This window comes from Centruroides vittatus, unplaced genomic scaffold (genome assembly GCF_030686945.1).
Source record: "Centruroides vittatus isolate TY-2023 unplaced genomic scaffold, ASM3068694v2 contig_165, whole genome shotgun sequence".
NCBI lineage: Eukaryota > Metazoa > Arthropoda > Arachnida > Scorpiones > Buthidae > Centruroides > Centruroides vittatus.
The window spans coordinates 142,705-159,514 of NW_027121000.1; the positions used below are offsets into that span (position 1 = coordinate 142,705).

At 29.2% G+C, this 16,810-nt stretch overlaps 1 protein-coding gene across 2 annotated transcripts in view; it reads right to left on the reverse strand.

The window, feature by feature from the left end:
* Positions 1-16,810, reverse strand: part of LOC136968869 (protein SSUH2 homolog) — a 46,922-nt gene that overhangs the window by 20,272 nt on the left and 9,840 nt on the right. Inside the window, exon 1 of one of the 2 annotated variants that reach the window (XM_067262922.1) lies at positions 691-1,006. The exons of the other annotated variant lie outside the window; for it this stretch is intronic. Within the exon in view, the coding sequence (XP_067119023.1) occupies positions 691-802 (112 nt within the window). The 5' untranslated portion in view covers positions 803-1,006. Of the gene's footprint in view, positions 1-690; positions 1,007-16,810 lie in introns of those variants that run through there. 2 annotated transcript variants of the gene reach the window in all.

Consider the following 16,810-nt stretch of genomic DNA (forward strand, 5'->3'; position numbering starts at 1 on the left):
ACAGTACTGTACTTGTACAGTACGTATGACGGATAAAATATTTAATAAAGTAAACGACAAAAATAAAATATTTTATAACGAACTACAATAAAAACTTTACAAAAACATGTATAAAAAATTTAACTTTTCTAACGTAAAAAAAAATTATTCTACTTGGCAGTACGTTTATTTATTTATTTTTACGTAATATAAATCTCAATTTCTAACGAGAAATCGTTTAAAATAAAAAGAATTTTACAGGATGAATAGAATCCTCCTCCTTTGCCGCAAACGCTGTATACAAATATTTACAGTACAGTTTGACCCGTTTCTAAATTGCTATTTAGTAGAATCACATAGAATGTGGAAAAAATCTAAAATTATTCATCTAATTCGGTCAATGATGCCGGTACAACGACTCGACAAAAAAGCATTTTAAAAACTTTATCCTCGCAGATCATTTTTGGCAACGACGCTTTAATAAGCTGCCAAGATTTTTAGGTGAATCCAAGAAGGAAAAAAATATATATTACGAGATAAAAAAATTTATCTAATTTTAAGATTACATTTATCGTAGGAAATTACATTAATTTGAGCAGGAATTATAGTGAAGAAACAACTTATTTTTCGCTGTCAAATGAGTAATTAGTCGCGGGTTTTCCTTCCCTTTTCTTTCGGGAAAGAGCAAAAAAATAAAAATAGGTTACTTACTCCTTGTACTGAGCCTTCTTTTATAAGAATTAGGAAGGGGTTCTCGACTAGTTTGCCTTTTATAAACAGATCTATCGCGACTACTTTGTCTCCTGTAACTGGTGCTTGCCATCTCTAGCCCTTAGTGTCCGTAGAGTCCCGTGACATATGCAGTTGCGGCTATTTTTACCTTACTGTTCCAATGGCGGGGGTGAAGTAGAACATGCAGGTGGTACGTTACACTTTCTCAATAACGCAATTGTACTACGAATAAAGCACTGCGTGTATTATAATATAACGTGTGCAATATTACAAATTTTGCCAAAGATTTTTCTGCATCTTACTGCATTGACTTAGAACATGCTCTGAATATCATTTACATTTTTGTATAAACAGATATCGTTATATTTAAACTGTATAAAAACTTTAGGTTAAAATCATTTATTTAAAATTTTATTAATTTATAACTGTGTAAATATTTTGAAATTTTTTAATACATTTAAAAATTTTGTAAATCTATAAACTATAAGGCAACTTGTAGTTATGCAACTGAAAATGCTTAAAATATCGTATAACAATTACAAAGATATATAAATATTTTCACTTAACAGTTGAAAACATTTACGATTATAATATATATTTCTATCTTTAAGTTTTCACTGCTTAAATTGCACAACTTAAAATATAAAAAATTATCGTCGGGTTATCGATTTAAGTATCTCTTCAGCTGTCAACTCGACTTTGAGTATATACAGCGCTATGCGAAATCGACGTTTATAAAAATTGTAGGTATTATTCGGTCAAAGGCTACTATAACTTAATTTATACTTTTATTTGCGAGCAATTTGACATTTTGTACAATTTATACAAGTCAGAATGAACATCTATCCCTCCAGAACTAAGAAATTGTAATTACTGAGGAAAGGAAGGAGGAAGCTCTGAAAGAGAATTGACTCTGGGCTCTCCTAATGGATATTAATCTTTATAAATTTAATTATATTTAAATGCAGAAATGTATAAATTAACTTACATAATAAAATATGTTTTATGTCTACCTTTAATTTATTTGTATCTACATGATAATTACCATAATTGTATTATAACCTATTCCTGATGGAACTACACACCAGATATAATAAATGCAATCTGAGATAACGATGCAGTCAAGGAAAAAGTAAATACTACTTTTGAACAGTTGTCATAATTAAAGAGAATTAAAATTAAACTCTAATTAATAAATGATAGAAAATAATCTGTATTGAAATTCCTACAGTTTTTACATTTTATTAATACAGTAGATATAATAGAATGGAACACAATGTATGAAGAAATTAGTCGTCTTTCAATATTATCAAGTATAATAATTAAAATTATAAATTTTTTCAGTATTAAGGTATTTTATATATCAATACTAAGTTCCAAATACTTACTTATTATAGATTATCAGAATCTCATATTTCAATTTTCATTTATTTAGAACGTGTTCTCAGTAAAGAAGCAACAAACAAATCAATTACAATCTTACAGTATGCTAGCGATGACTACACCAATAATCGTTGTAGCTTAATGAGGCCTAGGCAAATTTGAATTAAGGGTACCATGTAGTGTTGACTTCAGACATTTTTCTTCGAGGAATTCTTTTTTGGGAAAATATTTTCGTATAAAAGTTTCATTTGGGGCTCCCCATTAGTGGGGCCCCCAGGCAATTGCCTTCTTTGTCTATAGGAATAAAGAACCACGTCTGCACACAAAATATTATTGGAATTGAAATCATTATACGGTCCTACAGTGGTTATTATCTAATAAATTCGGAACTATATGAAAAAAATGATATGGAAGATTGTTATTGATCCAAGTTTTATTATAATTTAATATCACTTTTAATTCGTGAAACACAATATTTGAATTTAGTAATAAAATCAGTCTTATTCTGAATGTTATGACAATTAGCTGTAGTCTTATTTTCTAATAAAATTTTCATTATTTTTTTCTAAAACATTTTTAGTATGATTACGTAAAATAAGTGAAAGAGGTTTCGAAAGTACAGTATATATATATATATATTATTTTAAATGGTACGGTTTGATAGTTTTACTAAGAATTTGATGATTCATGAAGGATTTCACTGAATAATTTAAGTGTAACATCTTTTCTGCTTATTATCAGATAAAAATTTATCGATAGCAAGAAAAAATGTTTTATTTTAAAAAATTTTACTTTAAGACATATATAATTATATAAAGTATAATTGTTTATTATATAGCAAATATTCGAATATTGTATACAGTACAAACATTTACACAGATTTGCATTACACAATATTTTCATAAAATTAAACACAGTATAGTATTTCTATAATATAATAACGACTTCATGTTAGTTCTGATGCATTATTTTTTGCTCGTGTGTGTTAAGTCAACCAGACGGATGTAAAACTTTAGAAAATCGATGCTTACTATCAATAATTGACACAACAGATAAACACACCCGAAATGGCTGACTCACAAAATCGTCTCGACCTAACAGTTACAAACTGGAAAATTAAGAATATTTTCAAAAAACTTTTACATAGTTTCTTAATTTCCGGAACTTTTGAGAGGGGAACCATACAGACAGAGATTGATGGTAAAGTACTGAGACATAAAAAAATATAATAAATTAACTTTGAAGTGTAATATATTGTAACTGAAATAGGATAATACATACTTTTATAAGAAAAACACGAGTTATAATTTATAATGTTAAATATAACAATATGAAAACTCTCAAACGAAGGATAAAATTAAGCGCTAAAATTAACTATAATATCCTTAGATTCATTCCTTAATAAACTTTAATAAATTAATGTTTGATTGGTTTTGGTTAACTAAAATATTTTTATCAAATAAAAATAAATACATTTTTAAATTATATTTTTAATTTTTTTTTAAAATAATCCATTTATTTTACTTTATTAGAATGGGGAGTCGGCAGAAAAATACTCTAAACAACTCTCGACTCCGCATCCCTGCTAATCCTCCAAGTAACACACTAGTAATTGATTTTGCGCAATATATTATACCAGGATATGGTATAATATAGTGTGCGTGATGATTCATGGTTTGGTTTATTTGTTTACGCGATACTTGGGAGATCTTTCGGAAGGACTTTCTACGGGAAACTGGCCCCTATTCAAGTGATACTAACGTGAGAAACCCAGAAAACTCCACGACCAATTGCGTGGCCGAGTAGTTTTATCCATTCGGTCATTCGCTGGTGTGACATAGTTATCAGAACAGAGGAATGATTGAATTGACTCTGTTCTTTCTCAATACAATTAAGATGGCAGATTATTGTATGCGTGTAATAAAAATTTCATGATGTTCCTGTGACGACTTAATACTGGAACTTGTGGTGGTCATATTTTTAACTGTCACCACACGGATTTCAAATTTGCGAGAACGCGTTGTGGCTCTTTATGCCCAACTAGTGCGCAAAATTTCTTTTGTGACTATGTTTGTAAAGATATAACGTCTTTTTAATGGTATTTTCCCCCCTTCGTTCATTGAGCTTAACATTCATGTGAATTTTCTTCGTGTACTTCGAATTTTGATAGATTCTTAGAGATTTTTACATTCGTTAATTATTATTTTTATGGTTAAAGCCGGCATCAAAGGGTTTTTGGCTGCTTCCGTTAAACCTGCAACGTCTTCGTTTTCTTCAAAATGATTTTTCGGGAGTCCAAAAAGATGGAAGTCAGTGGGGATGAAGTCGGGGATAAAAGACAAATGTCCCAAGCATTCCCAACTGAAAATTTAAACAGCAGAAGCCGTTGAAAACCTTGCGTTGGTCTGGCCATGTGAAGGTGGACATTGTCATCCAGGAGAACCATTCTCCTTATCTATGATGCTCGTTCTCCACTTTTGAATTTCTGGATAGAATTATACAATACTTTTTTTGCAATAACCTATACTTCTCTCGTATAAGTGAACTGCCTGTTTTATTGATATTTTTATTACTATAAAATCTGATAATAATAATATCAAATACATATTGAATTTTATTTATTTATGACAGTTTTGAATCATCAAGCAATATGTCGTTTTCATTTTTATGTGAAGAAATTATTTTTCCTTACTCTTAAGTATCTAACTGGATGGAACGATCACAACAGAAGTCTTCCGTTTTTCGAGGTTTTTCTTAAAATTTTGTAATTTGTTCATAATAATGAATTAATTAAATCGTGTTCTATTTTATTTTCGCTCGTAGTGGCTTCAACGTGTTTTATCATTTCGTATACAAGTATTTCATAGAGTATCAAAAATATTGTTTGAAATTTATAAATTTTTATTCAATATTGAAAGCAAAACTTTATATTCATTTATTCAATAAGATACAAAAATATATTTCTACTAGATAATTATTCAACTAAAATATTCCTCAGAATAAAAATAAAACAGATGTGCTTGATCTTAAATGTTTATCATTCCACCACTGTAGCTAAAAAATTGAAAATCCAAACATATGGTGTGACTTATTTTATAAAAAAATAAATATATATATATATGTATGTATACTGTATATACCATGTATATGTAAATTGAATGTAAATACTTAAATTGTTTGCTTACATGGTGGGACTGATGGAGGTCAAATTCCATAATACTAGACTAAGAATTTTTAATTTTTAAAAATATTACTTGTTCCTCCATCTTATCCCATTAAAGGACAAGATGACAAATACATTGGGCAAGTTGACATATGATTTAAAAAATAAAGGCAAATGCAAATTATTTTTGGCATCATCCATGTTTTTATTTTAAATGATAAATTTAAAACAAAAAAAAAAGAACACCGAATGCAGATACACAAGACGTTTAGTCTACTGGAGTAAATTGCAAGTGAATATTTCTGCATCTTCACATTACTATTTTACAATTAAGTCATCATGAGTAGAAGAGTCAATGTTTGTGAAAAAAGAAATGTCATTTGATGCGTGGAATTGGCAGAATAAATGCTAATAAGAAAGAGCATTTGCAAAAAAGTGGATTTGTGAAAGGATCAGCAAAAGCAAAAAACTGGGGCTTCTAAGAGAATTTAGAATGGCAGAGGATACACTGCCTAGAGAAATATTCTATGTTTAAACAAAAAGTAATGTCTCTTCTTTTCTATTTCATTTTTTTCAATTCAGATTTGACAAGATAGCAAGCCATTAATGTACACCCTTTATCTCTCCCACAACATTGTTTAATAGGTACTGTCATCTAGTAGGCAAGCGATACAGGTCAGTTTACAATGTCATCTCTTATCACATCATTCACTACACAGAAATAGAGAGCTGTGGTGTGATTGTTTTAAATGAAAGGATGAAAACTATCATAAATCCATAACAAAATGTTGAAAGTGCATTCATGAATTATTCTAACATCTGACAATGGTGCAAAATAAGTTTATGTAATGAGCAGTGATCTGACCACAAGCACAGAAGGTTGTGAAAAACATTTCAGCCTATGGTTGGGAACTTTTCCTATATCCACTCTACATCTCTGATCTAGGCCTAATGATTATCACCTAATTGGCCTAAAGAAAAAGTTTTTTGGCAGGAAAATGAAAAACTGAAATCCAGGACTCAACTCTCAAAAACAGACTTTTGGAAAACTGATATTTCCAACTTTGTGAAGTACTAGGATAAGTGAATAAATGTTTATGGTTTTTACTCAGAAAAATAGATCTATACTTATATTTCATTTTGTATATTCAAGTTTAAATAAAATGCAATATCTGAAAAATTAAAAAGATGTTACTTTTTTAAAAACTGTCACATAGGAAAAACAAGACAATTATAAGAATCATTGTTCTGTATGGCAAATATGGAAATAACATTGCATTACATGAGGATTAGTGACAGCCTGATGTCACTTGGACATTTGGACTTCGTTGCAACACAATATCAACCTTTTTTCTAATGTATTGAAAGCAATTTATAAAGCTTTGGTACCATTCATCAAGGTAAGTTTAATATATTAATTTCTTACAAATTAAAGTAAAATGCACTTACACTGCACAAACAAAACCATCACTGTTAATCAAAAATTTCATTATTTCTTTCTGCTGTCACTAGGGTTGACAACTCGCCCGGAATTCTGGGATTCTCCCGGAAACGGACCCTTAGTTTTTAAAATCTCCTGACTCCAGGAATGGTGTTAAAATCTCCCAGATTTTTTCGCACCATCCACACTGAAAAAAATTTGGAGCTGCTACTGTCCCTCAACCCTCAAAACATACAGAATGACATAGCAGCTAGAATTTGATGACTCTATGAGTATTTACAAGAAAATGATCATTTTGACAATGGATGAAGAAATTGACTAGAATGAACTAAAAGATCTGAGTTCCGAATGTGCCTATAAATGAGGATAAATTGTATGACGATTACTGTTTACTAAGAGAAATTTGTGAAGTTGTGGCAAAACAGAGTAGACTTGTGTTGGGTCAATTTTTTTGAAAAATGTGTGGGTGAATCTGGCAAAGAAATAAAAAAACTTGTTGCATTCACTCTATCGATCCCTACTGCAAATGCCGCTGCTGAATGTGTTTTCAGTGTAGTAAATGAACTTTGGTCAAAAAGTTGTAATCAACTGAATGAAACACATGTAAAATCTGAAATACAAGTGTGTGCAAATTTCAAATACATTTGTAAAGAATTTTATGATTTTATTGTCTTCGATCAAAAGGTATTGCAAGCTGCTTACAGTGTAAAAAATATTAGATTTTTATTGTTTTTTTTATTTTCCCTCCTGGACAGTGCTCTCAAATGCAGCACCCTACCTGGCGGAAACCATATATATTAAACCAAAGCTATTTTAAACCCCATAACTCCATAACCTAAGTGTTTTAAACCCCACAGTTAGTTTATTTATTGTTTATGTAGAAAACGTTTTTATGGATTCCGAAAAGATATTTTGCAAAAACAATAAATTAATTAATTACATTATTAACTGTCTCCCAGTTTATGGGTTTAAAAGCTTAGATTATCAGTTATGGGGTTTAAATAGCTTGGATTTGATATACATGGTTTTCATACTTTTGAATTTCCCGCCAGGTAGGGTGCTGCATTCAAGAGTATTCCCGGATTTCTAACCCACTGAATTGGCAACCCTACCTGTCACATGTTCAGAAGTATCATTTGAATTAGGTTATTAGGTTGAATATGGTATACATGAATTGTTCTTGGTGTACTTCATTTTGAGAAGGAATAGCCTTGTAATCAGCTGTAGTAGAAGGATATGTTTGATGAAGTGCCTGGAGATAGCAGGTGACTTTGTGGAGATGGATATAGAAATTGGTATGATGATATCAAGGTGTCCAATCTTTTTCAAGTGATGAGACTACTTTTTATTGAAGTACAATAAATTCTAAGTGGTAGTTTCTAAGTTGAAATGTAACACGTTTTGCAAAATGCTCATATTCATATTCTGTTTCTATTGTCGTTAGAACAATTTCATGAAATTTTAAAAGAGACTGCTGGAAAATAAATGTGATTTATTATCTTTTGTCTTCAAAATCTTCATTGAAAGTTCTGAAACTATTATTGCTGACCTCTTGCTCTTTTTGACTGCTGGAAAAGACTTCACAGTTGTGCTCTTGATTGCTGAAGAAACAACAGTTTCAGTCATTGGGCTGCAATTTGAAAAAATTGCAGACCTATAAATTCCCACTGTCATCCATCTGTCCTTCCTTAATCTTATCTTGAGAATGGAGTTAGATGAAAGACGAGACCAGATATGAAAATCATATGTGCAGGAAGCTCCAATCAATGATATATGAACTTCCAATGCAAACCAGAAGGCACATTATTTCAATTCAAAAATTTTCCCCTGAAAGAAGTTAGATAGATGACTGGTATGACTCCACTGCTAATGGAAAAGTATGGTGTACAGTGGCAAGATACTGCAGTACTAATTTGAGGTGAAGAGCATATACCGTATTTTACGGACTATAAGACGCACCTTAATTTTTAAGCAATTTTTTTATAAAAAATACCTATAAGACGCTACGGACTATAAGACGCACCTGAATTTTGGAGGCAATTTTTCAAAGAAAAAAGTGCGTCTTATAGTCCGTAAAATACGATATTTTAAATTAAATAAATTAAAAATTGTAGTCTGGTATTGTGACAATGTCATAATAAATAATTGCTCATTTGATTTTCAGTTTCCTCTTGAGATGGGATGAGAATAGGAGGTTTTTTTCAGGTAAATAAAATCATTGTCAGTCAATAAAATCATTGTCAGGGTTACAAAAATGTTTGCAAATATTAATCATAATAACATTGGTTAATTGGTTAATGTAAGTTACACTTTTTATATTCATCCTGGTGTGTTGTGCAGTTAAAAAATCATTGTTGTTATTGGTCCTGTAAATAAATAGAAACCTATCAGCTTACAATTTAGTTTGTTCTCAATTAAAAATTCTAATTGTCTTTTACCGTACAGGTATACTGCGAGTTACATCATTCTCAATTATACGTCGTTTGTCAAAAAAGTATATGGAAAAATAAAAATCAAGTTTAAGTCATTTTATTCAACTTTACATTCGTCCGCCACAAATATTGAAGTCGTAATATCACTAGAAAAGCATTAAAAGCACAAAATGTACATATTAAAATATGTACATTTACATTAAATGTTAATATAATCATCATTAATCCTAGAGAACGAAACATGAAAACATCTGTGTTTTTGTGTTGTCGTCTTATTTAGCAGTCTTTAAGTGCTCATTATTGGCGTTTTAAACCATAGTTTCAACTTACGTCATTTTTCGACTTATGTCGCCTCTCCTGGAACCAATTACCGACGTAAGGCGAGGTATACCTGTATTTACTCACATATAAGACAAGGTCTTTATTCATTTATCACAGCTTCAAATTCCTAGGTCGTCCTATACGTGCAAGCAAAAAATTCTTTGCATTTTTGTAAATAATTTTTGTGAACCATGTATTCGCATTTTTTACCAGATGCTTACCTCTTGTATTTAAAAACAAGTATTTTATCTGTGTCGTTTGAATCATTCTTGTGTACTGTCAGGAGTAAAGATAAATAGCAATAGGAAAAGCAAAGCTTTTGATTGAATTCCAGATTGAAATTCCAAAATCACATGGGAGTCCGATATAAGTTTTAATTAGTGATGTAACGAATATTCGGTTACTACCCAGTATTCAGCCTATTTTTCACTATTCGGCCGAATACCGAATATTTAAATCACTATTCGGCCGAATACTGAATATTTAATTACTATTCGGCCGAATACCGAATACCTAAAAACAGGAGTAAGAAATAACAAAAAACACAATAAATTAATCATTTTTGTAATTTTTATTAATGCTGAACATTAAACTATAATTATTAAAAATAATAAGAAATGGCATCTAACTCTAGTATTAAATTATTTCGTAGTTAAATAATATTATAGCCTTTATCTAGCCCGATATCTTATGGCATTGATGGCGTGTAGGTTAGAATGTATCGGGCATTAATGTTATTGTTTAGTTAATTATGTTATATTCGTATTTGGGTATATTTTAATATTTATATGATATTTTAAAATGAGTTACGAAACATTTTATTGAAACTTATCGTATTTAATGAAAGAATTATTTATCTATTTCTAGAAGATGAGTAACTACTATATAATTTATTTTATATATAAAGCAAAGAATGAGCATTTTTCATTATATACAAAAGATAACATTTGAAATCATGTTAATTTTAAAAATATTGACAAAAACAATAGCAACAAAATATCACAAAACTTCACAAATAGAAACTCCCCAATAATATATTTGAACTGTTCCACAACTGGGGAGAAACTAGACCATATTATGTCACCACTAAAGTATATCCTTAGGGTACTATTCAGTCTACAAATACGTAGTAAAAACAAAATTTTAGTGTTTAATTAAAGAGTTAAAATGATCGATTGCAAATAAAATAACTTATAAGTTATAACTTACATCTAAATACCAACAACTGCCAAATCATAGCGGGCTATTTACGGCTATTACATAAATTATAAACCAATTTGGCACTAGAGGTAGACGTTAGGCTCCATCTCATATTAACTTAAATAATTATAATTTAATTAATTAATTTAAATAATTTAGACCTAATGGAAGAAAAAATCGTAGTGACAGCGGGCCAATAGAGAGCACGGTGCGCGATCTTTGCCATAATGCGGTTTGCGCGCCAATTTTCGTACGTGCGTTAATCAAGCCGAATAGTTTGGTCGAATATTCAGTATTCGGCCACGCTCCTAGTCGAATATTCGGTATTCGGTTGAGGCCGAATATACTATTCGTTACATCACTAGTTTTAATCCATTCCCACATGAAAACAGATGATTATTCAGAGAAACTCTTAAGTGTAATCGATGAAGAGTAGATTCGACTGTTAAGAATTGACAAAAAAAAGGTTCTTGATTGTCCAGCTTTACATGAACAAATTACGTTGTCAATTTTACAAGATTTCTCCTTAAAGTTTAAAATGTTAGTAATTTTTGTGGGGCAATGTGTGCATTTACATTCATTTGATGTTTTACTTGTGATTAAACGAAATAAAATTAGAATTGTATTAATAAATCTAATTCCTTTATTTTGATCTTTAAAGTCACACCTCGTCCTATATGCGAGGTCATCTTATATTCGAGTAAATACTGTATATCTGTTTAAGGTTCCTGAGAACATAGAGAAGTAGAATCTATCCAAAAATCACTTGAAACAAAGTAGAACTTTCCTAATTGCTGGGTGCCTTTGATGAGAAGCATATTGTCATCACTATTTCACCAAATAGTACCTCTACATTCTACAATTACAAAAGGTTTTACAGTATTGTACTGTTTGCAACACTAGATGCAGATTACTGGATTACTGCTTCAGCTACATTCATGTTGTAAGTGATGAGAGAGCGTCTGACAGTACTATATTCAAAGCTTCTACTTTGAATAACACAATGGAGGAAAACATGCTCAATTGGTCTGAGGAAGACTTTATATGGGGACTAGAGGACACTACTTTTACATTTTAAATAACTTATTAAAACCTTTCAGTCATAGGAAATTATCACCGGAAGAAAAAATTTGTAATTGCTGCTTGTCAGAAGCATGATGTGAGTCTAAAATTGCCTATGGAATCTTTGCTTCAAGGTTTCATATATTTCAAAGGTCAATTAACCTATAAGTAGAAACAACAGAATTTCTTGTTAAGACTGCAGGTGCCATTTACAACTGCCTCCCCTGATTTCTCTGAGATAATACTTCACATCATGATGTGTTGATGAAGAGGATTTGAATACACCCACTCCTCTCTTAATGATTTATCTGTTTAACAACCACTCAGACTTACAACCAGATCTTCAGTGCAGAGAATCCCCTTTCTTAATCTTAGTCTAGTTCTCACAGTATTAACTACATGAAACATTTGCAATCACCAAGATTATATATTTTATTTATAAATTTGTACTTTATTGTGCATCCAATTTAAAGGATTTGATGACTAAAATAGCAACCTGAATAACTTTTTTTAAAAATTACAGTGTATTTTGTCCATAGATGACGTTCTTCCTGTGAACTCCTGAACAATGTTAGCAGTAATATCCTGTGGTGCTAATGTTACAGTGGTTTTATGAATGAATTCAGTTAGTCTATACCATACGAATGGCTGGGTTTGTATTGTGGTTAAGGCTTTATATAATTCTCTATAAGTGACATTAATGATTTCAGATCATATTGAAACTTTAAAGCTCATTCCTCATTAGGATCATACTTGACAAATTATTCTTTTTTAAATTGTGTTAAATAAAAATCGTTTAAAAAAAGTTCGTGTAAAAATGGAATTAGGTGTTATCTAAAAATTTGAATATGGGTATTGTACATATGTATTGATGGTGTAGAATAATTCAATCAGATAGTTTTCTTACATAATTTTAGGCTTACAAAATATTTTGAACATTATATGTCATTTGAATGCTTACATTTAAAATATGACGACAAGTAAGTTAAATGTAACAGTTACAGTATTATCATTTCTAATTTTTTATTTGCTTAATTAAACTGTTTTATTCTAATAGTTATTTCCTATAATTTATTTTGAATCAAATTAGGTACAATGTTTCTTCATAACAGATCACAGATCCAAAAACAAAATGTTTCATTCTATATTTACTGTTATAGTCTGCTTGAGATTTTACTTTAGGTTAAATAAGCATCGTCATTTTGCTTGCATTCAGTCAATCATTGTTTGTTTTCATAACATTCCCAAAATACTACCATAATAATCACTAAACGTGATAAAAATTCTAACAGTATACAGTATAAGCATTGCCAATGCAAACAAACAGTGCCTAACAGCAAAATATGCTTGTTTAGTAGCATATGATACTATTTCTCAAATAGACAGTCAACAGTATAAATTTAAATATTAATACTGTATTTTATTTTTTAGTCTGTAAAGATTCATAGTTTGTGTAATAACATTAATGTAAATCCTGATAAAAATTTTTTTTAGTCAATACAACCTATACCCATTAGAAATAAAAATTTCTTCAATACCAATGTTTGTATTGATATTGAAGAAATGCTTGTATTCTTCAATACCAATTCTTGTACTGATATCATATAGATTCAAAACTGAAAATGATTTTGTTGACTTTGCTGGCATTTGTTTTATATCACATTTTAAGTTCCATCACAGAAAAGTGTTTCCTGAATAGCACAAAGAAATAATAACATTAAACTACAACAGCAAAGGATATAAGCATGCATAAAATAAAATAGCATTAGCAATTCTGGCCAAACTAAAGAATGATTCTTTAACTATTTCATAATAAACTGATTTCTTGAAAATTACTGTATAAAGATTAACCCATTATTTTTTTAATTTTTATCTTTGTTTATTAAATATTTTATGTGTTAGTTGGGTGAACTAATTGTTCACCCAACTAACACATAATGATGAAGAGAATGATGAACAATTAATTAATTGTTCATCATAATTGTTCATCATTAGTATCTTTCTCTGTTAGTTCAATAAGTTCATCTGTTAAATTTCAAAAGTTATGCTCTAACTGAAATATTAACATAGTTGGTAACTTGCAAAAATTACATTTAATCATTTGAATGCTGAATATTAATATCTTTTAACAGAATTTACAGATTGTGTAAAATGATATTAAATATTTCATATTAAAAACTTTTTTAAACTATAATTTACATATAGTTTTTTTGGTTCATGTATCTAGAAAGTTCAGAATTTGATTAAATGTTTTATAAATGATTATTGTAGCAAAATCTTTACAAAAATTAAATGAGAATTTAATATGTTTTGACTGTCATCACACAATGTAACAGATTAAGAGAATATATATGATGTTTGACTTGCTAGCTATTTCAAATATTAACTATATATATAATTAAAAATATATTTGATTAACATGTGCTATTTACTTACTTTTTTACTCTTTCCATCCTATGGACACTAAGAGAACCTTTTGATCAAGTTCATCATAGGTTCAGCCAGGTCCACAATTGGGCAGTCAGATGACAAGTGACAAGGCCTGACATATCTGGGACAGACTACTTGCTAAAAAATTTCTGCGGTTTTTTGACCTGTCCCCAAGAATGGTAGGTGACACCTTAACTGTTCTAGCTGTTCTTTCAGCACATGTTTTGGCCATAACATGTGCTAAAACAATTACAGTGTAAGCCTAATGAAAGATCCTAAAAGCTCACCTATCAATAACATGTAGTAGAAAATAACTTTGGCTAATCAACAAAACAAAAAATAATCTTATACAGGTAACACCCATATAATACGGCACTTCTATAGCACGGATTCACTCTAACATGGTTCGAGAATCGGGAACATCCCCATATAACACGGTGCTTTTATAGCACGGATTCACTCTAACACAGTTCGAGAATTGGGTAAAACCCTTGTACAACATGAAATGTAATAAAAACTATTAAAAGCAAACTTTATCTAATTTGATATTAGGAAAATCCCCGTACAACAGTTCAATAAATGTAATGAAACTTTTAAGTGCAAAAGATACTTCATTTGACATTTTTCATTCGAGCACAAACATACTATCAGATTTTCCTGCATAATTTTCGTGAACTATTAGTACTTAAGTACGTAAATTTTCTTTTCCCGCCTTCTGTCAATATAAGTGATCCTTCTTCAAACTTGTTTTAGTATTGCCAGATCTCAACACTTTTGGTGTTGTTTAATTTATATTAATATGTTTCACTTCTTAAGAAAATTTTAATAAAGATATTTATCTTAATTATGAAAATATAATAGCATGTTTTGTAATTTTTGGAACCTAACCTCCCTTTTTGTACTAGTTCTTTGTTTTGTATAACATGGATTCACATAACATGACAATTTTTTGGAACAACTCCCATGTTATACTGCGGTTACCTGTAATTGTTTGAATAATAGTCAAGATGAAAACTATACATAAGTTTATCACAAGTAATTAATTGATTGTTTTGTCTTAAGTGTTCTTTTACAGGATACTAAAATATGAAGAGAAATGAGTGCAATTAATAAGAGAGATGAGACCATTGAATTGGTGGAAATAATGCCACTGATTAAATGTAATATATTGGGTTGGAATGCTAAAATCCCAAATCTATTTCTCTTCTGTCTTTTACTAAACATGATCTTTTAGTTAAAAAAATCAATTACTGGTAAATTATTTTTTGTAGTTAATAAGCAATTCTTGAATCGATTAATGTCTTTATCACAATAACTCCTGTTCACCAACATTGTTCCAAACCAAGAATCATATAATTTCAAATTTCAACTTTATAATTCAAAATTAAATGTACATTTTGTATTCACCAATTCAGTTTACTATTAAATTTCAAAATCTCCAAGTTAAAATTTAGAAGCTATATTAAAGATTTGTCAAAATACATTATTATTTATTTGTGCCAATCATTAAATGACTAATGTGTCAGAAGGCGGAGGAGGGATTAAGAAAAATTTAATCCAAAATGAATTGCAGTTTATAAAAAAAAAGAATAAAATTGCTGTGTTTTTTTAAAAATCTTGGTCTCTGATTTAATACAGATATTGGAAAAGAAAAAGATGGGAGGTTTCACTAATCTTATGTTTTATAACTGAATTTTTTAATTATATTATTTAGTTTTGAATTCTTACAAAAATATAAAATTGCAAAAAAAAAATTAATGTGCCATATTATTTTTAGACAATTTAAATCAAGAATAAGCTAATCTGTAATACAAAAATTAAATTCTCTGTAGTGGTAAAATAAGTAACTATTCAAATTTAAAAAATTAAATCTGGAATTAATGCAACATAAATAATAATTCAACTTCATTTGTGATTTAATTTAACATTGTAAACATTACCATTATAGATTATTTGAATTTAATAATAGAATGATGCTGGTAACAATTATTGATACCACCCTGCTAATAAATCAAAAAAGAACTGAACAAACTTTGAATATTTTTGAATAAAAAATCTTAAAAAATTGAAACTACATCACAAGAACGTTTTTACAGTTGGAATTTATTCTAAAAGTTATAAATCAAATTACATTTTTTAGTTAATCTTGTGATGAGTTTCAATTTTTAGTCTTTTTATTCAAAAATTTTTAAATTTGTTCTATTTACTGTAGTTGTAGTTAGTTCCATTCTTTTGATTTGAAAAACAATCATTTTTTGTACTTAATAAACAATTCTCAAACTGATTAATTAATATCTTTAACACAAATGATTTCATGCTATTTACATTTCATGTGAAATTTAAACTTAATCGTAACTTATTATCTAATCTTCTATTTGTAAATAAATTTAGAATTTATTTTCTGAACCAGTAAAATGTTAAAAAATAATTAAATTCATTAAATTTAAAAATCACTCAAAACATATGCTGTTATAAATAACCAAACAATATCATGGAAACAACCTTTTCCTTTTAAATAAATTGTTAAATTTGTGCTGGAAAGTGAAAAGATTGTTTGCATGATATTGTTTGATTATTTTTTTCAGTTTAAATTTCTTTTTCATGTTACGAATAATACTTTACCTATAATATTTATTCATTTATGTATTATGCAATAGTTAAAATATA